This window comes from Moschus berezovskii, chromosome 8, assembly GCF_049115385.1.
Source record: "Moschus berezovskii isolate FMDL1 chromosome 8, NW_MosBer_1.0, whole genome shotgun sequence".
In the NCBI taxonomy this organism is placed as follows: Eukaryota; Metazoa; Chordata; class Mammalia; order Artiodactyla; family Moschidae; genus Moschus; species Moschus berezovskii.
In genome coordinates this window covers 30783517-30808075 of record NC_142467.1, presented here as the reverse complement: position 1 = coordinate 30808075, position 24559 = coordinate 30783517, and the positions used below count along the sequence as shown (strand labels likewise).

General features: G+C 47.1%; 1 protein-coding gene across 1 annotated transcript in view; it reads left to right on the top strand.

Moving 5' to 3' along the window:
* The window catches only part of TENM2 (teneurin transmembrane protein 2), a 497500-nt gene that overhangs the window by 352008 nt on the left and 120933 nt on the right, over positions 1 to 24559 (top strand). Inside the window, exon 13 of the mRNA XM_088838514.1 lies at positions 11028 to 11174. Within this exon, the coding sequence (XP_088694640.1) occupies positions 11028 to 11174 (147 nt within the window). The remainder of the gene's footprint in view (positions 1 to 11027; positions 11175 to 24559) is intronic.

Here is a 24559-nt window from a genome sequence, read left to right as displayed (position 1 = left end):
TTGACTGTGGACAACCAAGTCACTCAGGCAAGACATCACAGTGTGGCTTCACCCACAGGATCCTCATGGCGCACTGTCTGCTTCTCATCTTACAACAGAGTAGGTCAGTCTCCAGACTGGCACGCTCACACTGCCCTAACCCACCTACAAACCCAAGATTGTTGTTCTAAGTCATGTCCAACTCTGTGTGACCCCATGGACTGCAGCATGCCAGGCTTCCCTGTCCTTCACCTTGTCCCGGAGTTTGCTCAAGCTCATGTGCATTAAGTCAGTGATGCCGTCCAACTATCACATCCTCTGTCACCCGCTTCTCTTCCTGCCTTCAGTCTCTCCCAGCATTGGGGCCTTTTCCAAAAATTTAAGATGGCCATTGATTAATCCCCAGTAAGGAAAGCCTGCATCTCCTTCTCAGAGTACTCACTCCCTCAAAGGAAATCTATGTGGGAAAGGAAGTTAAGATCACAAGATCGCCAGGGAAGCAAGGAGTCAAAGCAAGGAGTGTGCTATTCTGACACCACCTTCTCCCCATGGAATCCAACCTGGTTAGAAGGAAGCGAAGTGTGTGGGCTCAGAGTTGGACGGGCCTGGGTGCAAACCCTCAAGCCACAATTTTAAGTGATTCTGACCTGGGGCAAGTTTGTTAACCTCTCTGAGCTTCAGATTATGGAACCACAAATGATGATAATAATTCATACTTTATATTGTCCTTGAAAGGGCTTGATGAAATAATGAGGTTGTGCAGTGCTAAGCTCCTAGTCTTCACTCTTCAGTGGCAGGGGTGTCCCCTTATTCTTCAATCAACGAGGACGTACTCATGGCTGAGTTGACCCTGACTCCCTCCTGCTCCGTAGGCTCCCCTTCCACACCCCAGGCAGACCACCCCTCTCTCTTAACATGCCTCCTTGAGCCTAAATGAGATTTCTCAACCTTAGGATCCTTTACAGTTTCACCACCCCTGCCTCTTGTATTTTAAGTGCAATTCTGTAGGTTACATGTCGCATCCATTATGTACCCACCTTACTCATGTAACTCCCAGGAAGTTTGCTCACTTTTCTCATTTCCATTTCAATCTTTGGAGGGCATCTTCCTGGGGTCTTTGCTCTACTGACTGTACAGATCGTGATGCTCCCTCCCGTCACCTGTTCAGAGATTGTGAGAGCAAATCAGAGGCTCTTCTTAGCTACACAAGCCCCTTCTTCTATTATTCGAGGTTACTTTTCTTTCTTTTTCTTTTTTTTGAGGTTACTTTTAGTAGCAGCAATTGTGATAGCTGTTAGTTCTAGAACTTCTACTATGTGCATTTGCACGTAGTTTACATGTTATGGGTATTGTTGTGCAAAGTAATACGATATGTATTCTCTTTCAAACCCCAGTTGTCCTCTAGAATAGGTACTCTTATTGCCCTCGTTTCATAGATGAAGAAACTAAGGACTAAAGATCTCATCATTTTTGCTAATAAGATTATGCAACCAAGGGATAAGAGCTGGGATATGAACTCAGGCAGCCTGGAGTCAGAGCCCATTGTCTTAACCACACTACAGCCATGTGGTTACAGGACTGACCTGGTACTTTGTCCCAAGTGGGGCAGCCGATGCTATTGGAGGCCCAACATCCTCAAACCGGTAACCAGTATAAAAGTCTGTGCCCTGTCCCTTGCCCTTAGGGACATTCACCCCCACAACCACCAGTGAAATGAGTCCAGTCCTCATTCCCTGACCTTGATGATAACAGTCATCCCAGTTGGCATGGAACTGAGGGATTTCCTGGGACTCACTACTTTTGGAGCTAAAACTGGACAGTCCCAGGCATGTGGGGATGGTTGATCCCCCTAGGTGAGAGCAGAGCCTCTGGAGCCCATCTGATGTCACATCCTGGCTCCAGAACTAACGCGCTCTGCAACTTTGGCCAAGTTACCTAACCTTTTTGTGCCTCCATTCCTTCGTGTGTAACATGGAAATCATAATAGTGCCTACATCATAGGGTTATTGTAACAAAGAAGTTAATGCATGAGAGACATATAAAAGAGTGCCAGGCACACAGAAATGTCTAGTTGAGGGTTTGCTATTATTGTTGTCTTCCTATTAAAAGCTTCCAAAACTCCAGAGTTACAGTCCTGGGGCAGGTTCTTTGCCTAGTGCTTTTGACATCTATAAGAAACAAACATAAGGTGATTTCCTTACATTTTCTCAAGTTGGACTGCAAACAGCAACAACAAAGGAATATATATGGCAGTTTATCATCAGCCTGATTTTACACCGGTTAAAAGAGAGCCGTCAGCCCTGCAGTAAGTAACAGGTCCGTGCCCACAGGCCTCCTAGGTGTTATTTGTATTTTTATGACCCTCCTGTGGCTATATGGATGCTCAGTGGGTGTAGAAATTGGATGGTTAAAAATAACAAATAAGAAATCAAAGTCGTGCCTTTGTCCCTATTTCCATACCGGGTAGGTACCACATTCATTATTTGCTGGACAGCTGTGGGAATAAGCAGCTCGAGCTACAACAACTTGATTATCCTCCAAGAACCAAATTAAACCATTGGGCTCTCTTATTATTGTCATCCTTGCCTTTGTGGAACTCTTGTCACCCTCTTAATCTACCAACATGCCTCTCTTCTCCCTCTCCCTCTCCCTCTTCTCCCATCTCCCTTCTCCCTGGGTGCCCTGTCCTGTCTCTTTCGGTCAGAAGGGATCAGCTGGTTCAAAGTTAAAATGCACAGACTCCCCCAGCATGCATCCACAGCCACTGGAATCAACCTGGGTTTAGACCCAGCCCTGGAACCAGCTGTTTCTTTGACTTGGAGGAGGTGTCATCCATCCAGGGGGCGTAGCCTGCAGGAAGCTTTTCCGTTTACCTGGCTGCTGACTCAAGGACACAGTGAAGCAGCAGAAACACCCTGTGGCTTATTTATGCATTCGTTCAACAAACATCTTTAATGCCAGGTGCTGGGAAAACAGCCTGTACAACAGTCTTTGCTCTCGGGAGGCCTGGAGGCTCCCAGGAAGATGGGCATTGAGAGTTCTCAATCTCAGCTGCACAGAGGAACTACTTAGGGAGCTCAAGAAATCAAAATACTGATGTCTGAGCCTCATCCTTGGAAATTCTGATTTAATTGGGGTGCAGCCTACAATCAGAGTTTTTCAAGGCTCCCAAGTGATTCTGATGTGCAGCCAAGTGGAGACCTACTGCTCTAAGCAAAGGATGAATTAGAATGATGGCACGTGCTTTAGAAGGAGTAGGTGGTGCTGTGAAGTCGTGTGATGGGGGCAGAACCCTGAGTTGAAAGTCAGAAAGCCTCCTCTGAACAAGCTGAGGATGCATGGCTTTGCCAAAGTGAGTGCAGGGAGCAGGCTTTAGGGGAGGAATCTGCCAAAGCATAAAAGGAGGATCCAGGTCATGCAGGAAGGCTGTGTTCTTGAGCAGAGCAGAGCAGCGTGGCTGAACGTCAGAGAGCAGAAACCTCAAGTGGCAGGAGAAGAGATGGACAGGTTCGGATCATGTGGGGCCTTGGAAGCTTTTTTAAGGAGTTAGGACTTGATCCTGAAGCAGCGGTTCTAACACAGCAGCCTTCAGATCCTGCTGGAGGGCTTGTTAAAATGCCGACTGCCGGGCCCCATCCCCAGAGGTCCTGATGGTGGGTCTGGGATGGAACCCAAGCGTGCGCATTTCTAATGAGATGTTGCCGCTGGTGATGTTGCCCCTGGTGGGACCAGGACCACACTTTGAGAAGCACTGCTGTGATCTGAAGCAGTGGGAGAAACCCCCTGGTGCATCGCCAGTGGCATTCAGTGTGGCTCCAGTTGATGTGTACCTTAGCAACCTCCTGATATTTGCCCATCACTAATGCAGGACATCCTCCTGTGATTGGGTGAAGTGGAATAAAGAAAAGTGACAAAGAAAGGAAAAAGGCAGGCTCCCCCCAAGGATAGCACAGACTTGCATCTGACTCCAGGGCTCCTGGGTGATAATGTGTGCTCAGTTGTCTCCAACATTTTGTGACCCCCATGGACTGTAGCCCACCAGGCTCCTCTGTCCTTGGCAAGAATACTGGAGCAGGTTGCCATTTCCTTCCCAACCCAAAGGTCGAACCTGCATCTCTTGCGTCTCCTGTATTGGCAGGTGGATTCACTGTGCCACCTGGGAAGCCACCATTCTTAGCCAAAAGGCCTAGAAGCAATAATGACTCAGTCTCAATTCACTAAGTAATTGACATGGGATTTCCCTCCCCAGAACGATCCCCAGTTACTGCTGCCTAAACTGTTTCCTCCCTTCATGATCTTCTGCTCTTTTAAAAAGTGTACTAGTAAGATCTGGAAGCATCAAAACTGTACAAAATAAGATCCTTTTTTTTTTCTGAGCCCAAGGCTGAGCCTGCTGCCTGCCTTCTCCCAGTCAGACAGAAATGATGCTGATCAGTGAGAATCCTGGTTCATCCAGGAAACAGGCAGCATCGACACTTGGATCCAAACTTATATCACCTCATGGAAGCTTCTGTTGCTGCTGGGGTGGGATGGAGGGGGGCATGATTTCTATCTTCCAAGCAAAAAAGAAGCAGCAGACCATGGAAAGGATCACTGACATTCCCAGCCCTCCCCTGCCCCAGCATACCCCCTCCTCGGCCCTACACAAACCTTTAAAGACATACACATCCTTTTGAGATGAAGGAACATCTGCCTCTGGATTTTCTGCATCTTTTCTGACAAAGCAGGGGCATCTGTTCAAGCTCAGGTTCGTGGCTGAGGGTTGGTACCAGTTTGTGCCTGGAAACGGAATCTATTCCCTGCTCCCTCTTATTCACCCAGATGAGCGAGAGGACAAGTCCTGCTGTTTTCTGGGGACCAAAATGCTTCTCCGGCAGAGCCAGGCTTCTAAAATTAGTTGGAGTTTGCCCCAGAGTGTCTCGAAACACCCAATTGAATTTTCTGAGCATTTGCCGCTGCTCTTTAATAGAAGTGACCACCAAACCCCTGGTCCCCAGCCCCTCAGCTGTTTGCAGCCTTAAAGAGTTCTGGAGTGCAGTGATGGACTCTATTACTTTTTTCCACTGTGCATCTTTTCCTCAGTTCCAGCAATGCACAGCTCTCAGAAAACAGTGGTGTTTAAAGCAGTTGGGGGAGAAAGGGTCCCCTAATTAAGTGAACAAGCAAAAGTACAGTGCTTACCAAAAGAAACAGTCATCACTCATTTTATCCGCAACTCTTCTGCTCCTCAGGGTGGGTCTTAGTGTCAGTGGGTTATCTGGAAACACTTCCAGTGACCCTGCTAGAGTCTTGGGTGGTAGGCAAAGGGGAGTGAGGTTTTCTAGGGAAGTGAAGCAGTCACACACTCAGGACACCCCCGGAAACCTCCATTTTTTCATTTGAAACAGAATAAGGTCTTGGTTTTTTCTTAATCTGGAGATGAGGCAAGAAGAAATGGCCTGCACTTCACCTTATGCCCCAAAGAAAAAGCCTGCCACTAATTATATATAATATTTGTAGTATCGATAATTATATCAACACTAATAACCATAAGTGCTTCTCTCTATGGAGCGGTTGCAATGTGCTCTAACTTGATGCTAGAATCTTTGCCTTTAACATTTCATTTTACCCCTCTGACATCTGTGTGAAGTATTGCCATCATCCCTGTTCATTCATTCATTCAACAAACGTTGACTGCATGTGCTACATGCCAGTTATTTTTCTGACACTGAGGATACTTCAGTGAACGCAAGATGCGAAAATCCTAGCCCTTGTGCAGGTCGCATTCTTTTGGGCAGGACAAGAAATAAGATCCATTAGCAAGATGGTGGTGGAGATTTAGTCACTAAGTAGTGTCTGACTCTTTGTGACCTCATGGACTGTAGCCCCCCTGGCTCCTCTGTCCATGGGATTATCCCAGGCAAGAATACTGGAGTGGGTTGCCATATTTCCTTTTCCAGTTAGCAAGATAGAGTTTTACAAACAGGGCTGAAAGGTAAAGCCACTAGCTCACAGTGACACAGACAACAAGAGGCAGATTGAGGTTTTGATCTCAGAAATCTCTGACTACAAACTGGGTTCAGGTTTTCCCCTTGACTCAGAAAAACCTTTCCACGTGGGTGTAGTTCAGGCTGCAGTAGCTCTCCTAACGGTCTCTTGAACCAGCAGGCACATAAGTCTCCCTTCTCCAGCTTGCTTTGTCATCTGTCTGCACTGACATGCATCTTGTTGTGTGTTTTCACTTGCATTGCCATCTGCGTGTTGCCCTCTCTGCTTTTCTAAGGTGTACCTGATGTACAGTGTTAAAGTCCTGCTTCTCTTTCCACATCCCTTGTCCCGTATTAGCCACTTATTTCTACCTCTCAATTGCTGCACGTGGCAGAACATTTCTTGATGCCTTTTTAGAAAAGCCTTTTATGGTAATTATAGCTTTCTCCAAGTACGTTTATGCTCCCCTTTTTACTGTGCTGTAGACATTATTTCACTCATGCCTAATTTTTGTTAAGGAAGAGAGCCTGCCTACCTAGTAACTGTGTCCATGAAATTTTTTTTTTAGTGTTCAGAATTCTGCGTGTATAAAAGTCTTGGAAACTATCCCGTTTCCACTCTGCCAAAGGTATCAGAGATGCTGATTTCAGTCAGAAGTCATTCCTTCATTCATCGCCTGCCTATGTGTTGAGTACTAGCAATCCAAGAGTAAACAGGGTAGACATGGCCCCTGCCTTGGCAGGTTTACATGATAACAGAATTGCCCAGAGCAGTTGTACACTGCACAGTTTTAGGGACCCCATTCAAATGGCAGTTGTGACGATGTGCACGTTTATTACAACAATTTTCCTTCAGGTGATGATGAAACGTCATAAAGAGGAGCTGCTACAAGGGCTAGCAAGCATCAAGGAGATGCCAGAGTTGTGATTCTGTGTAGTGGATAGAATAGGATAGGGAAGGATAAAGCACCATGATAGGTAGAACTCGATTTGGGAGCTTCAGAAAGGCTCTCCGAAGGTGAGTTGAGTGAAGGATGGGGTGAAGTTAGACAGATAACAAAAGGCCAAATGGCTTCGATGTGAATAAAGCCTAAAGCGATATTGAGTTAGACTGATATGATGATAACCAGTGTAAGATCTGGAAGCCAAGGACTTCAGACTTTACCTAAGGTCATTGGAAAGCTATAGAAGTGTTTGCAGCAGGGTCCAGAACTTAGAGAAGGGATAATGGTACAAAACTGGTGGCAGGGAGACAAGTTAGATGGCTTTGACCAGAGTTTAAACCAAAGATGGAGATGGCTCAGGTTACGATTCTAGAGAGATTTGGGAAGAACAGGTAGGGTTTCTTACAGTAAAGAACAGGACTTGATTGTTGACTCAAGATGAGAGAGAAGGGGCATAGGGAGTAATTAACAATGACTCCGAGACTTCAGTCCTGGCCAGTGGGATACATGGAGGTTCCATCCATTGATCAAGGAATCAGTGTTTGGAAGGGGAAGGAAGATCCAGAAACCAAATTCTGTTGAGTTTGAGATACCTGTGAGTGAACAGATGGAGATGTTGAGATGCAAGTTGGAGTCCAGGTCCAGTGTTCAAGGGAGTAGATTTGAAAATTCAGGAGTCATCAGAATATACCAGTGTGTTTGGGTTTGGGGATTTTTTTAAATCCTTAATTTTTACATCAGCTCTAATTTTTGTTACGGCAGAAACTCTGCCTACCTGGTAACTGTGCCAATGAATATTTTTTCCTAGTGGTTAGAACTCTGCGTGTAGAAAAGTCTTGGAAATGATTCCATTTCCAATGCTTTCTGCCAAAAGCATTCAAAATGTGATAGAACCAGCCCCAGATAGCATTGTTGCCCTAGAAATTTCTCTCTAGGAAGAAGACTTAGGTCTTTAAGAAGGAGGCCCCACTAGCTTCTCATAACTCTCAGAAGAGTCTATAAATGAAGGCCAGGCTGAAATGACCTAGCACCACCTGATTTGTGTTTCCATTCATTAAGGCCACTACTGTGTGCCTAACACTGGGGCAGTTTCTGAGATCCAACAGCGAACAGGGAAATCTCCGCTCTCGTGCAACTGTAGATCAAGGGCAAGGCTTCTCCACCTCAGCACTACTGCCACCTGGGGCTGCTTTGGCCTTTGTCGTGGGGACTGTCTCAGGCATTGTAAGATGCTCAACATCCCCTCTACCCACCAGAGGCCAGTAGCATCCTCCCCAAGATGTGATAATCCCAAGTGTCTCCAGACACTGCCCATGTCCCCTGGAGGGAGGGAAGGGGCCACAATTGCCTCAGTTGAGAATCTCAGGTTTAGGGTCATGATAGAACCTGAAGTTTCTAACAGCCAGCTCGCCAGGTGTACAGCGAACCAAGCAGCTGTGCCTCAGGCCTTCTGTATCAGTGGTCTCAGAGATAAGCACTCAAGGAAGGAGCAGTGTGCTAGCTAGCCTGAAATCCAGAAGACTCCACACAAGAGACCTGCTGGATCCCCAAGTCTAAGCCCATAAGCCCCATTCAACTGCAGTTTTAGATTCCTCTCCAGAGAAAAGCCACCACCCGATACCCATTTGCCCTCCAGACTAATTACTTCCTACGTTTTGTTTTCCCTTAAGCAGAGGCTGGCTTTGCACTTTACAAACACAACGAATCACCTCCTCGGAAGGCCACCAGCAGAATGAACTTGTGCTGGGGGTAGCTTGGGGTTGCCTAGCAACGCCACGCATTTACCAAGGCTGCTTTCTTCCTCTTCAAGCTAAAAAGCAACGTCCTGTCCATTAATTCCCAGCTGCCCCAAAACTTCTCAGAGATTTGCCAGCTTCCCACTGTTCATGTTTTCATCTTCCTCATACAATGTGGAGAAAACCAGCTACTGTGGTCTGTTTATCTCGCTTCAGTTGGTCTGGGGAGGAGGAGGGGAATGGAGAGAGAAAGAAAAGGGGAAAAAAAAAGAACCTCGTTCAATCTAGGAGCATACATATTTTGAGTGCGTATCTGACTGACATGCTGGTGTTCTTTGCAAATTTGAAATTTATGTAGTGGACTTGGGTTTCCTACACAATGAGGCTTCTGTTGAGACTTTGGGCATGATTTTAGTCAAACCCAAGACCTCAAAGTAGCTAAATAACAAAGCACACATAATGGATACCACGCCAGGTGAATGCTGGTGGGTCTGTCATGGAGTGTTTTCTCTGTGACCCAGTCCCTAAAACTCTGCTTATAGAAACTGTACTCTTGACTTTGAGAGGATAGGTGTGGAGACCAGTAAGTCTTTTTCTAGGTATGCAAACACCAGTGCTTTGCTCACCTCCTGGACTGAGTGCCAGGCTCTACAACAAAAGAAAAAAAATTCTCTGATCACCATCTCCTCGTACCTCCTCTCAAGAAAGCTGTTTCTTTACAGAGACTTCTGCACGTAGAACTTCTTCTGTTGCTTCCCCAGGTCCTAACCCATACCACATTCTGGAAAGGATGGGAGGGAAGAAGTATTGAGGAGTGAAACTCCTTAAAGAAGTAAATTTCAACTCAATTTCAAACCCTCCAGCCCTTTCTGCTTAGGAGGAGTCCTTTAAATTCCCACCTCTGCCACATGCACAAATTAGGTTTATCGGCATTCTCGTAAGGGGGACTCGAGAGAAGAGAAGAAGGCGGCCAGGTGATGGCCTCCGGAACGCAGGAGAGAGAAGGAGGGGGAGAGACACAGTTTTGATTCAGAAGATTTGGGCCAAAAAGGTTTCAAATCAATTACCTCCATCATTACGAAGTGCTTCATCCCTCTGCCAGGCCCAATCCACCCTGCACTCTGTGTGGTTTAAAAATAGATATAGAAAGAGATGGAGATAGTAGCAAGAAGTCGAGATAGAAGGAGAGAGATTCAGGAAAAGTTATTTTCTGAGGACAATTAAGTTAATGGCCTTTCGGAATCTGTTCTAACGTAAGAATCTCTTTAAGTGTAGGGAACATACCTAGATTGCTCATCTTTAATTTCCTCGAAGTCATTGCCTTGTACACTTAAAGCAGGCGGATTTTATGGTATGTAAATTACACCTCAGTAAAGCCGTTAAAGGAAAGAAAGAGGAAAACATATCTAGGAATTCTTGCCAGCAAGTAGGTTTTGTGAGCATGGCCACATCCTCCCAGAGACACCCCTCTCTCTGTAATGACCCCCAGTCTTTCTCTCCTTTCCTCATCCAGACTCTCTGCCCAGGCTCAGGTCAGGAGAGCAGAAGCTGCAACTGTTTTGTGGGCTGGGGCAGCTAGGGAGTGAGGCAGGCTACTGATTCTACACAAACACACATCCAAAAAGGAGTGAGGCAGGCTACCGATTCTACACAAACACACATCCAAAAAGGAAAACCACAAAATAAGAATGACTCGACCCCTCCCACCTCCCCCCAGGCACATAAGCTTTCCTCTGTTTTCTCCCGATCCGTAGCACTGAGCACCTACCCCTTCCCCAGGCATCAGATCCTGCAGTATTTTTACATCATGCCATAAATAGGTTGAGTGATTAGCAGCCAACATTTTAAGTGTCCCTTAAAACTAAATACCACAAAAATATGAAAATAGCCCAGCAGAACCATCCAGTTCTTGGTCCTAAGAAGCTCATGCTAATCACATGTAAATTTAGTTTTAAAATTCTGAAAGATGGAGGGCACTCAGCTTCCACCCTGGGTTGGTAGGGAATTTTCTCCCTTCTGCAGAAGGCACTGAAAAAAGAAAGAAAAGCTTTTCCTTGAGGTAGCATCAACCCTGAGCCATGGGCTGGAAGTAACAGCCTACTAGACTTGTCTGCTCAGGGCTAGTTTCGTTTTTCCAGAACGTTCCCCACTTTGGGAAGGTTGCCTCAGACCCCTTCGCACAGGTCAGTGTCACTGGGGAGCGCCTGCATCTGGGCCCCTGCTAACGTCTTGCAACTGCATGCATCGCCTGCTTCCCCGACTCCTCCCGAGCCAGGTACGGGCCCCCCTCTGCGGCTGGCCCAGCGGCCGCCCTGTGGCCTGCTCCCCCTTTGCATGGCTCCCCCGCGGCCCCAGCACGGCCTCACGTTCCTCCTCCTCATCCTCTCCGTTTCTCCAACCAGATGGCTGCCCCGATTTGTGCAACGGCAACGGGAGATGCACACTGGGTCAGAACAGCTGGCAGTGTGTCTGCCAGACCGGCTGGAGAGGGCCCGGATGCAACGTTGCCATGGAAACCTCCTGTGCGGATAACAAGGATAATGAGGGAGGTGAGTGAGCGCCTTCGAATTCCCAGCCCCTCAAGAGTGGAACGTTGTGTATAGACGGTCGTCCTGAGTCCCTTTTGAAAGACCTCCCCTCTGCTATCATCAAATGTTGTTGTAACACTTCCTTTGAAGCAAACGCAGCAGAGAACGGGGGTCCTTGGGCCAGCAGGTGCCCCTGGAGGCAGCAGGGGTGGATCCTGGCTTTGGTTTCTCAAGGACACCTCCCCATGGAAAGGTGACCAGGCCCTGACTCTACCTTCGGGTGACCATTCCTTACAGGGTATGGAGTTACCAACAAATCCGTGCTGGTGACGTTATGTGTTCAACATGGGCTAGGATGTTGTGAGCTGTGAAAAGGCTGCATCCTTTCAGCCCTTTGCGATGTTGCTATACAGATGAGGAAACTGAGGCCTGGAGAGTGATGAAGTAACTTTTTTCTTTAATTTTTATTGGCGTACAGTTCATTTGCAGTCGTGTTGCTTTCAGGTGTGCAGCAAAGTGAGTCAGTTATGCATATACATATATCCACATTTTAGATTCTTTCCCATGTGAACCATTACAGAGCATTCGGTAGCGTTCCCTGTGCTGTACAGTAGGCTCTTATTAGTTACCTATTTCACATATAGCAGTATATGTATATATCCACCCGCCTCCCAGTTTGTTCCTCCCCATCTTTTTTCCTGGGCAACCGTAGGATTTTTCTCTACATCTGTGACTCTCTTTCTGTTTTAATCCCAACCCAAACCCAGCTCTGACTCCAAAATCCATGTTCTAACCAAAGGTTGGCAAACCACAGCCCTTGGACCAAATCCGATCCACTGCCTGTGTTTGTACCAGCAAAGCCTACAAGCAAAAAAAATGGTTTCTACATTTTTCATGGTTGGGGAGAAATATATAAAGAAGGAAAATACTTCATGACACGTGAAAACTCTCTGGAATTCAGATGTCAGTGTCCATATGTAGAGTTTTGTTGGAGCATAGCCACACCTATTTGTTTATGTTCTGTCCTGCTTTCAGCATTAAGGCGATGTTGGTTAGTTGGCCAAGACAAAGCCTAAAATTGTTATCCTCTGACCCCTTATCAGAAGTTTGCTGACCTCTGTTCTACACCTCGGAGCTGAATTGTCCTGTGCTGTTTATTCCCTGATGGAGTCCTGAGATTCAGGGGCTAAATGGGGTTGCCGTAGCGTATGGACCTAGGAACACAAAGTCATGGTTCCTAGCCTAGGAACACAGAGTCATGGTTCTCTAACATGAGTACAGGTTTGTCATCTACCCCTACCAAAATGACTTACGTGGTCCGCATTTCCTCAGGGCAGAAACTGTGTCCGGGTATAAGAAGGTATGAGTCTATTTATTTAACAAAAATATGTGTTCTCTCATATGTGCCAATCCCTGCACCCTGGAACTGTCAGCCCCTGCCCTCATGGCCCCAAGGGGCCGGCTTCAGTGGTGTCTGGAGAGGTGGGCTGAAAGTAACAGACATCCTATTTCTGTTTTCCTTCATCCTCCTAGTTTGCAATTCCCATAACCTGTTATTGCAGTTGTAACACCTCTACAGTTTCTAGGTAAACAAATGTGCATACACAGATAGGAGTACACCAGTCGCTAAAAGTTTATAGACTTGACACCCCCCATTCATTCGTTTAGCCAAAACAGAAGCCACTTTTAATTCATTTTGAATGAAGTGAGGCATAAGTCCATAATACATTTTATTTCCCAAGGGAGATAGTCAGAATTGCATTGCTTTTCCTGGTAATATTCACTATTTTCGCGTCAGGTCCCTGGTGGTTTCACCAAGCAAAGCAGTTGCTTACAGGTCTGCTCTTTCACCTTCCAAAAGGAACTGGCTTCCTTCCCTGGCGCTGGTGTCAGCAGCTGCAAGCTTAGCAAATGGCTGAAACGCTGCACCCAAGGGAGGGGGACCCAATCTCCCCCAGATGTGCCCTGCACCACTCCCTTCTCCCTCCACCGGCCCCACTCGGATCCCAGCTCTCACCAGGAGAAAATTCCTGAAGTGATGGGGCCGGGGGAGATTCCCTGCAAGTCCCCAGCCTGAGGACTGCCCAAGTGGCAGCATTCAGGGTCTCTCCTGGCAGGCAGAGGCAAGAGACATCCTAAAGGCAGGCCGAGGAAGCAAAGGAGGCAGTGATTATGCTGAAGACAATAATGGCCTTGTTATGGGAACCATTAAAGCAACCTCCCAAGGAAGTAATTAACCATACACACACACACAAAAAAGGCTCTGCACAGTATTTATAAAAAGAAACTCCCAGTTAATTCAGAGTTGCTTATGTCAGGTGAGAGGGATAGGCAGGGATTCTCTCTCACCTGGCGTAAGCAATTCACAAACGAACCGAGTTCTTTTTTTGGAGGAGATTCCTCAGTGCAGAGTATCCTTTTTATGGTAGCTACTTCCCAAGGAGGTGTGCTCAGCACTATGGGGCTTATTGATAAATATTGAAGCTGTTCCTCATCACCCAGCCCTGCAGCAGGCCAATTTTATCCTGTTCTGTTCATTTGGGGGTGGGGGTGGGGGTGGGAGTTCTGCCCCAGGCTCTGGCCTGCTTTGCCAGTTCTCAGGGAGAGCTTTGTGGGTCTCTAGACATGGCAGTGGGTGGGTCAGAGGGACGCCCAGGCCTGGGGAGCAGCTGCAGTGAGCGCATTTGTTATAAACCTCATGAATGGGGAAGATAATAGAGTGCCCTTCCAAAGCAAGCTGGAAGAGCCAAATCATTTTTCCATCTAGGAACGCTCTACATTTTTTTTTAAACTCTCAAGTTTAAAGTGATAGATCTTTTTTATTTTAAACAGAGATAAATATAGATGCAAATATGGCAATAGATATTTAAAGTCCTCTACAGCCTTTTTCAACCTGAGTTCCTCCATGAGAGGCTTCCCTGGTGACTCAGATAGTAAAGAATCTGCCTGCAATGCATGAGACCCGGGTTCAATCCCTGGGTTGGGAAGATCCCCTGGAGAAGGGAATGGCTACCCGCTCCAGTATTCTTGCCTGGCGAATCAAGAAGTTTTAATGCCTACAGACACTAGTAGTTTCCAAAGTTAAGCTTATAGCAAAACCACCTGGACAACTTGATTACACATAGGTTGTTAGCCCTATCCCCTTTTCTGATTCCGTAGGTCTGGGCAAGGATGCAAGAATTTGAATGTCTAGTAAATTTCCAGAGGGTGCTAATGCAGGTTCTCTCTGAGAGCCCCTTAACTAACACATCTGTTATATGGAATGAATGAACTTCTCTCCTATGCACATAGAATGGTGGTGGTAGCTTAGTCGCTAAGTAGTGCCTGACTCTTGTGACCCCATGGACTGTAGCCCACCAGATTCTTGTGTCCATGGGAATTCCTGTGCAAGAAGAATGGAGTGGATAGCCATTTCCATCTCCAGGGCATCTTCCTGACCCAGGGATGGAACCTGGGTCTCCTGCATTGCAGGCAGGTTCTTTACTGACTAAGCCACCCAGAAAAGCCCCATGCATCTAGAATGGTACTAAGTACCTTCCTCGGGAAACTTGGGAAATTGATCACACAAACATTTTCCGGCTTCTGTGGTTCTTAGATGAGAAACCCCATTGGAAAAAGCTGCCTTAAAATATGCCCCGCCAAACAATTTATGGATTCCTACCTTCTTATTCTCATCACTTTCAAAGTCTCCCAACAGCCCCAGCCTTGTGACCAGCAGCTTAACCTCAGGAAACTCTAGCTGATTTTGAAGGGACAAACATCACCTGCCGTGGCCCCTGAGAAGTAGCAGACACGGTTCAGACAGACATGCATGGGAGCAGACTGTCGTTTTTAATAGTGAGAGATCTTTGCTTGAACTGCTCACCCCAGTTTGAAAAAGAAGAGACTCAAAGAAATATTTTTGCTTACAGAAGACAAATACGAGCTCATTAAAGTCTGAGAATACACACAACATGTGCGTCAAGTGACAGGCGGATAATATTTAATTATCACCACCAAGACAGAGGTGTGAGATTTAGTTCATCACAGCCAGGGGTAAGGGAAAGGGTGTAGATTTCCTCTCAACGTGGGAACCTTGAGGTGGGGAGGCGCTGGTGGACCGTCTGCCCTGGAAAGACAGTCCTTATGCCTTCCCTCAACCCATTTATCACCCAAACCTTGGAATCAGGTGCCCTGGCCCTCTGGGTGTAGAAAGGCTGGCTTCCATTATTGTCTGAAGTGCTCGTGGAATCCTATAAGATGCTGTCCCCAGTCTGTGGGCAGAGGCTCAGAGGGGGAGAGGTGGGAGACAGTCCTTCTGAAGGCTTCCCCTCCACACTGGGCGACTGTCTTTGTTTCCCTCTGTCTTGCTTCAACACAGATCTGGAAGTTACATGCTGGGAACTTCCCTGGTGGTCCAGTGGTTAAGCATCCGAACTTTCACCACAGGGGGCATAGGTTCTGGGAACTAAGTTCCCTGGTGGGAGAACTAAGATCCTGCATGCCACATGGTGCAGCCGGGGGAAAAAAAGTCAAACAAATGTCTTTAAAAAGGTAAAGAAAAGAAAGATGCTTTGTGTGCATCCCCTGTCACTTCCCTGATCTTTGAATAGGTGACACTGTAGCAGAATATGGTTAAGAGCGTGGACTCAGAAGTCGGTCACTGTAACCCACTTCTGCAAGTCAGTTTCCTCCTCAAAGTGTCAGTTTTGTTGTCTGTAAAATAGGCCCAGTTATGCCACCTCCTTGAGCAGCTGTGATGTTTCAGGGAGAAAATGTGTGTGATACATTTTACAAGGCACCTAGCTCATAGAATGCCCTTTTGTGTTGGCTGTTGCTGGCTTTCATGTTATTAGTATTGATGATGTTGTCATTGTCCAGAATGGATGCTAAATCCAGAGATGGAGCCGAACCTGTAGTTTCCCCACAGTACATAACCAGTGAGATTCTAACCAGCGTTCATCAGACCTCAGTGTTGTATGGCAACACTGGAGAGCTTGTTAAATATATAGATTTGTTGGTCCCAACCTTTGAGATTCTGATTTATTAAGTCAGATGTGGGATTAGGAATCTGCATTTTTACCAAGGATTCTGATGCAAGTGGTCTGCCAACCACATTTTGAGAAAAAAAAATTTCAAATAATAGTTTCCCTTGCGTGGGCTGACACAGCCCAATGTCGTGATGCCTGTTTCCAAGACCTCTACCCCTAGAATTTCCAGAACCCAAGAGGAGTAAAGTGAAGAAAGGGGAATTTAATTCAGGAAGAAGGAAGGAATTGGAAAAATATGAACACAATTTCCTGTTGTGTTTCTGAGTAAATAACTTCAGTATGTTTTAGAAGTGCTATCCATTCCTGGTTGGAGAGGTGGCCAATGTTGGTCTCAAAATTTAAGTAGCCTTTAACTCTCATTGAGTGTGAATCCATCCTTCCGTTTGTCATTCATTCACGGTTTAACAAACATTCGTTGAGGGCTGACTAAATGTTAGACTTTGGAAATAGGCCTCTGGAAATATGAAGACAAACGGCCCAGAGTGTCCACAGAGAGTTCGCTGAATCCATCTCAAGCTCAGAATCCATCTGAAAAGATGTATAAACATGGGAGTATTAGTATTACAATCCAGCGTGTGAAGTCAGACGGGGTGGGAAGCCATTCGCCGGGAGCTTCGGGGAGACACTGTGAGAGAGCATGGGTGTCAGCTCTGTGGAAAGAAAGCCCATCTCAGTGTCAGGCCAGAGGTCTCCAGCCTGCCTCCTGTCTCCCTCAGATGCTCAGGTCTGCGTGGTCAGGAACCCCTGGTAGGAGCTCTTTCATCCACTAGCAGCTTTCTCTCTGTAAGTTAAGGTCTTCAGTCAGGCTGCTCTTCAGAATGGTATTTCCCAGCCCACCTCCATCTGTGAAGCTCAGTTCCTTGTTTTGCTCCAAAGGAGGCTGCCTAGGGTTAAGAGATGTGGTTGCTGGCCTGAGCTCAGGGCACTCCAGCCAGGCCTAAATGAGGAGAAAAAACACTGGAGTCTGTCCAGAAGCACTTGGAACAGACAAAACCCACCCCTCACCCACTGCCTCCTCCCCATCCCATAACCATCCAAATTGGTTTGACATGATTCAAGGATGCTGTTGCGGCATTTATCTCAATTGTTAATTAATAACTCACCTTGTCTGTACATTTAGCAGAGCCAAGCTCGGGACCTCAGGGACTCCGGGAGAATCCAAATAGTCCGGTTTCCCCATCCAATGAGGGAGCAAGCTTGGTGAACCCATTGTAAATGCCTTGATTAATGTGTGTAAATCACACTGATGGATGGGTTGGGTGGAGGACAGCATAAAAATGCAATGTTGCTCTATTAATTGGGTTGGATGAGGATTCCCTTTGCAGTCCAAAGACCTTGTGGCAAATGTAGCTGGAGCCATAACCAATTAGCTCCCAGAGAGCAAAGCAATATATCTAACGCTTAGAAGACTAAGATGTGGCCTAGAGGCCACTGCCAGCTGGCCAGGCACTGGGGCACTCGTCTTCGGGAGCGAAACAGAACTAGCCCCATCTGAACTCCTAGCGAACCACATGGGCCTTCCAGCTGTAATAAGGTCTTTGATTTCCTGGGCACATTTGACTAGAGAAGCTTCTTCTATTGAGGGTACTGAGAGCTAGGGGGTTTGGTTTGCTTTTATTCTATTGAGGTTCAAAAAAGACATAGAATCCACTTTCCATTGCATATAAAAGCTATAATCAGTAAGATTTCAAGAGCACAATGCTGGGCTTTGGAGGCACCCGGATCATGGGAACAGGCAACCCACGAGGTTTCCCTGCTGCTGTTGTTGCTCCTGTTCTCTGTGCCCCCACACAGAAGCAGAGAGAGAGTTTTACATTGTAAGTCAGATGATGGCATGCCCTCCAAAGGCTTCTCCCATAGTTAGCATCAAAATCAAATGTTTCACCTTGGGGAACTTCCCTGGTGATCCAGTGGCTAAGACGCTGCACTCCCAATGCAGGGGACCCAGGTTCAATTCCTGGTCATGGAACTAGATTGTTCGGCAACTAAAGAGTTCTGCATGTTCCACCTTAGCCCAGAGGGCCTGCTGTGATGGGTCCCTACCTTCTCTCTCGCTCTTCCCAATAACCTCCACGGCAGACCTGCTTCATCCCCTCTGGCTAGCCTTCTGAGCCTTGTGTGGGCTAAGTTTCATCCCCCAGCCCTTGCTGGTCCAAGGCCAGCAATACTCTGACCTGGGCCTTTTGCATGAGAGACTTATTCAGGCAAAAATACTGGAGTGGGTTTGCCATTTCCTCCTCCAGGGGATCTTCCCAACCCAGGATCAAGCCTGCATCTCTTGAGTCTCATGCTTTGGCAGGTGGATTCTTTACCACTGAGCCACTTGGGAAGCATCTTATTCGTAGGTCTCAGCTCAAAGGCACAGAAAGGCCTATCATAGAAGGCTCACCTCTGTCTTTTTCCCATCACTCTCTGGTGTTACCTTCACCCTGATTTACCCCTTCTTTCTTCTGCATTTTCTGTGTTTCACATCAGAGATGCAAGGTCTTTGAGTCTATCTCTTCACAGTTTTTCCATTTCCCAGATGAGAATACCTCAGGAAGGGCATATTCAAAACAGGCTTTTCAGCTGACCACTGTGACATCACTTTTCTTCTTTAAAGCCAGCATCTCATTTCTTCTAAAACAGCAACAAAATTTGGAAGTTGTTTCTGAAGAAGCTTCAAACAAGTACAGAATGTGTGCTGTTGCCAAAAAAGGTCTTGGGGGGACATCACCTCCTAGGTAAAACTTTCCATTGAACCTCTTTTCATAGTCAATGTATTTGACCATGGAATTTGTTGAAGAAAATCAAAAGGTGTTGAAAGTTCATGAGTTTACCTAACACAGCACCTTCAGTCTTTTCTAATCAAATCTTTAGAGGCTTAAATGGTTATTAAGTGTCTCTTAAGGAATTATATGTTTTTCCCTGATTAGATGACAAATCAAATATTCATCATAAAATTATGATTAAAATACATAATCTGCAAAAAATGTTGATAATTCAAATCACTGAGGACTTCAGTTCAGTTCAGTTCAGTTCAGTCGCTCAGTCGTGTCCGACTCTCCGCGACCCCATGAATCACAGCACGCCAGGCCTCCCTGTCCATCACCAACTCCCGGAGTACACTCAAACTCATGTCCACAGAGTCGGTGATGCCATCCAGCCATCTCATTCTCCGTCGTCCCCTTCTCCTCCCGCCCCCAACCTTTCCCAGCATCAGAGTCTTTTCCAGTGAGTCAACTCGTCGCATGAGGTGGCCAAAGTATTGCAGTTTCAGCTTTAGCATCAGTCCCTCCAATGAACATCCAGGATTGATCTCCTTTAGAATGGACTGGTTGGATCTCCTTGCAGTATAAGGGACTCTCAAGAGTCTTCTCCAACACCACAGTTCAAAAGCATCGATTCTTCGGCGATCAGCCTTCTTCACAGTCCAACTCTCACAACCATACATGACCACGGGAAAAACCATTGCCTTGACTAGACGGACCTTGGTTAGCAAAGTAATGTCTCTGCTTTTTAATATACTATCAAGGTTGGTCACTTGGGGAAATTGAAGGATCAAAACAAAGATCTAACTGGTGGCAGAGAGGTAACTTTTGTATCATTCTGTTGGCTTCCTGCTTTTTGCCTTGACCAGAGAAACTGCCTAGATGACAGATGCCCCCTGGTTTCTGTAACCAGCATTTAAATTTCAAATTCAGGATTCAAGGGTGCAGGTGCACGGTTAGCTCTGTTGCCCCCACAACCCTCCCCTCAGCCCGGACTAGTGGTTCCCTACCAGCGACGACTCAGTTCTCCAGGGCACCTTGGCCACGTCTGACATTGTATGAGTCACAGCCAGGAGGACCAGAGGAGGCGCTGCTGGCATTTTGTGGGCAGAGGCCAGGGATGCTACTGAACATCCTGCATGCACAGGATGACTCACAACGAAGAATGGTCCAGCCCCAGATGTCAGTAACGCCGGGGCTGACAGATCTGATGCAGACACGAACACCTCCCAGGAGCGTATCTGAGGGGCTAGACGGTGCCAGCAAAGGGAGTGTCCTCTGTTTCAAGATCAAAGGCCTGGTGCATGGAGCCCTTATTAACACAGGCCAGGCCGGTGCTCAGATGTTACCAGACTGCCCAAGTAAAACATGGCATTGGCCCAGGAGAGCCCTAGGAGCCTCTTATTATTATCCTTTACATAGATGATAAAGAAGAGCCAGAGAAGGACAATGGCTTACCCTGGTCCCCCAGCTAAAATGTAGCCAAATCAGGATTCAGGACACATGGTCAAGGGCCCCTTACAGCTCCTGAGTTTTGTGTCCCGGATCAGAGCAGAGCAGATCTGCTTAATGCCCTCAGCTCCTCAGCAGCACGAATTCTGCAGCATTCTGAAAAATCGCCTCGGCATTAGCTTTTCTCCCCCCAGTTTTGGATCTGGAGTGCATTTTTTGCCACAGAGTGCTTCTGCGCTGAAGTGCCAGGGGCGAGCAGGGGAAAGTGGAGCAGTTGGACTTTAAATAGCAAGGCGTTCTCCACAGTGAGGAGAGAACAGCTGCCCAAGGCCTGTGCTCTTTTCTTTGACTTTCCATCTTCTCAGCCAAGAGCTCTGGGGGATTGGAGAGGGGCCAGAATTATGCGGCCAAATGTGAATCGAAAGAAAACTGCAAGGTGTCCCCCAAGCTCAGAGCCCAGTGTTTCTGCCTCTCTTCACACGCAGCAAAACCCACGCCTCTTCCAGGAAATTCCCTTCCTTTTCAACCCTCAAGGTATACCAGCATTGATCTGCCCCCACCCAAGACTACCAGCACTATGCAGGGGTAGGGCCTCACACCGAGGGACACCATGTCTTTCATTTACGAGATTATGGAGCCCAGGATTGTCAGGTGCAGGAAAGCTACAATATATAGTTGCCAGCGGCTACAAAGTCCAGAGAGAAAAGTAACTCCATGAAAGTGACACAGCAGGGAAGGACAGACAAGAGCCAAAAGCCTGGTTTCCTGGCTTTATTTTGTTGTTGTTTATTTATTTTTTAATTGGAGGATAATTACTTTACAATATTGCATTGGTTTCTGTCATACATCAGTATGAATCAACTGTAGGTATACACATGTCCCCTTCCTCTGAACCTCCCTCCCACTTCCCACCCCATCCCATGCCTCTAGGTTGTCACACAGCACCAGGTTTGAGCTCCCTGCAACATACGGCAAATTCCCATTGGCTATCTGTTTTACATATGGTAGTATCTGTTTCAGCGCCACTCTCTCTATTCGTCCCACCCTCTCCTTCCCCACTGTATCGACGAGTCTGTTCTGTACATCTCCATCTCCACTTCTGCCTTGCAAATAGGTTCATTATTAACATCTTACAAGATTCCATACATATGTGTAAATATACAATATTTGTTTTTCTCTTTCTGACTTACTTCACTCTTTATAATAGGCTCTAGGTTCATCCACCTCATTAGAACTAACTCAGATGCATTCCTTTTTCTGACAAGTAATATCCCATTGTGTATATGTACTACAACTTCCGTATTTGTTAATCTGACAATGGACATCTAGGTTGCTTCCATGTCCTGCTGCTAAGCTGCTAAGTCACTTCAGTCGTGTCCGACTCTGTGTGACCCCATAGACGGCAGCCCACCAGGCTCCCCGGTCCCTGGGATTCTCCAGGCAAGAACACTGGAGTGGGTTGCCATTTCCTTCTCCAATGTGTGAAAGTGAAAAGTGAAAGTGAAGTCACTCGGTCATGTCTGACTCATAGCGACCCCACGGACTGCAGTCTACCAGGCTCCTCCGTCCATGGGGTTTTCTAGGCAAGAGTACTGGAGTGGCCTGCCATTGCCATCTCCGTTGTAAGGTCTAGGCATGTTGTTTTGGAGAGTGGATAACTGATGGTTAAAACATCATTTCCCCAATGATGAAAACCTAATCTTAATTATAGGTTGTTGTTTAGTCGCTAACTTGCATCTGACTCTTTGGGACCTCATGGACTGTAAGAGCCAGGCTCCTCTGTCCATGGGATTCTCCAGGCAAGGATACTGGAGTGGGTTTCCATTTCCTTTTCCATGTCCTAGCTTTAGTAAATAGTGCTGTGATGAATGCTGGGGGACATGTGTCCTTTTCAATTCTTTCCTGGCTTTAAATCCAGTACATGCTTCCCCAAAGGGACCCAGTTACCCTCCAGAGAATGGGTGCCTGGCATTGCTTGTTTGAGCCAAGGTCCGTCTGAGACCCGGGACCTCGACACACTGGAGAGTGAGCACCGTCTTTGTTTCTGGCTGCACTGGGTCTTTGTGGTGGAGTGCACGCTCGTCGTCGCTGCACTCCGGGGCTTCCCTTGTTATAGCCCACAGGCTCTAGAACGTGGGTTTAGAAATTGAAGCAAATGGGCTTAGTTGCCCCGGGTCATGTAGGATCTTAGTTCCTAGACCAGGGACTAAACCTGCGTTCCCTGCATTGGAAGGTAGATTCTCAACCACTGGACCACCAGGGAAGTCCCATGAGTGCCTTCTTTAAAGTTGCACCCCAAGTGGGACTCACCCCACCCCAGTCCCCGCCCTTGTCATTGATTGTGATGATAACAAACACCTCCCCCCAAACCAGCCACTCTGGGACAGAATCCCCCAAATCATTCATTCATTTAACAGACGTACACCAAGCCTCTACTCTGTGGGGATGCATGAGACACAGAGTCCCACAGAGAACCCACAATCTGATGATGGGTGAAGAATACGTGAAACCAGTCAAAGCCATGTCCTAAGTGTCCATGATAGACCTTAGGCCACAGGACAGTGGCAGCCCAGAAAAGGGATATCGAAGCCAGTAAAGCTTGAATTTTGAAAGCTAGAGAGGAATCAAATAAGAAAAGAGGGAAGGGCATGGTGGGTGAGGAAAATGACAAGGGGACCGCAGAGCACGTTTGGGGGCATATGAGATGACCGAGAGTTAAAGCATGGAGGGGGAAACTGGGGGAGCTGGTAGGGATAGACCAGTTCTTGTGTGGCAGATCTTGTGTGCCAGACGGAGCATTTTATCCCAAGTATTGGCAAATCGCTGGATGCTGATTGCAGCCATGAAATTAAAAGACGCTTACTCCTTGGAAGGAAAGTTATGACCAACCTAGATAGCTCATTAAAAAGCAGAGACATTACTTTGCCAACCAAGGTCCGCCTAGTCAAGGCTATGGTTTTTCCCGTGGTCATGTATGGATGTGAGAGTTGGACTATGAAGAAAGCTGATCGCCGAAGAATTGATGCTTTGGAACTGTGGTGCTGGAGAAGACTCTTGAAAGTCCCTTATACTGCAAGGAGATCCAGCCAGTTCATTCTCAAGGAGATCAATCCTGGATGTTCATTGGAGGGACTGATGCTAAAGCTGAAACTCCAGTACTTTGGCCACCTCATGCGACGAGTTGACTCACTGGAAAAGACTCTGATGCTGGGAAAGATTGGGGGCGGGAGGAGAAGGGGATGACAGAGAGTGAGATGGCTGGATGGCATCACCGACTCTATGGACATGAGTTTGAGTGAATTGCGGGGGTTGGTGATGGACAGGGAGGCCTGGCATGCTGTGATTCATGGGGTCGCGAAGAGCCGGACACAACTGAGCGACTGAACTGAACTGAACTGATTGGCTTCACCTTCCTCCACTGAGCATCTTGGTCCCCAAAATCGCAGCCACCCCTTTCCTTCAGACAGGAGGCTGACAGATCTGTTTGAATTATTCTTGAACACACATACTCACAGCAGAGAAGTGTCTTTCTTATGGTGACTCATTGCCTGTGGCAGGAAGAGGCAGCCTGGCAGGATGATAAAGAGGTTCTGAGGTCAGGAGGTTTTGTTCACCTTCTGGCTACCCCCACTGGTTCGTGGTATGAATGTAAGTAGGTCCCTTCTATTTCTCTGAGCCTCAGTTTTGTCCTCCCTAAAGTGGGGCTAATGATGGGTCCTACCTTACAGGATACTGTGACGCTTAAATGAGCTCATCCATGCAAAATGCTTAGCACAGTGATTTCCATCAGTCAGTGGGCATCAGAGTCTCCAGAAGGGAGTAAGGCATAGGTTAGGCTGGGCCTCATTCCCAGAGTTTCTCATTCAACAGGTCTTGTAGGGGATCCCAATGCTCATTTCTAGTGAGTGCTCAGAAGATGCTGACACTTTGAAAACCACTGACTTGGCACAATATGTCCCCTTGTGAGGAGAGCTCAAGTGCCTGCAGGGGATGACGTCTACAGGCCTGGAGGCCCTGGGCTGCCCGATGGGGAAACCAGCTAAGGCACTCTGGCCTTGAGGCTGTGGGAACATCCCACGCTCACATCCCTGGGGCAGGTCTACTGGAGCGGTCGCTCCCTGGCTCTCTCACCTGCCACGTTTGTCTGCATGGTGTCACACAGATCCATGGATAC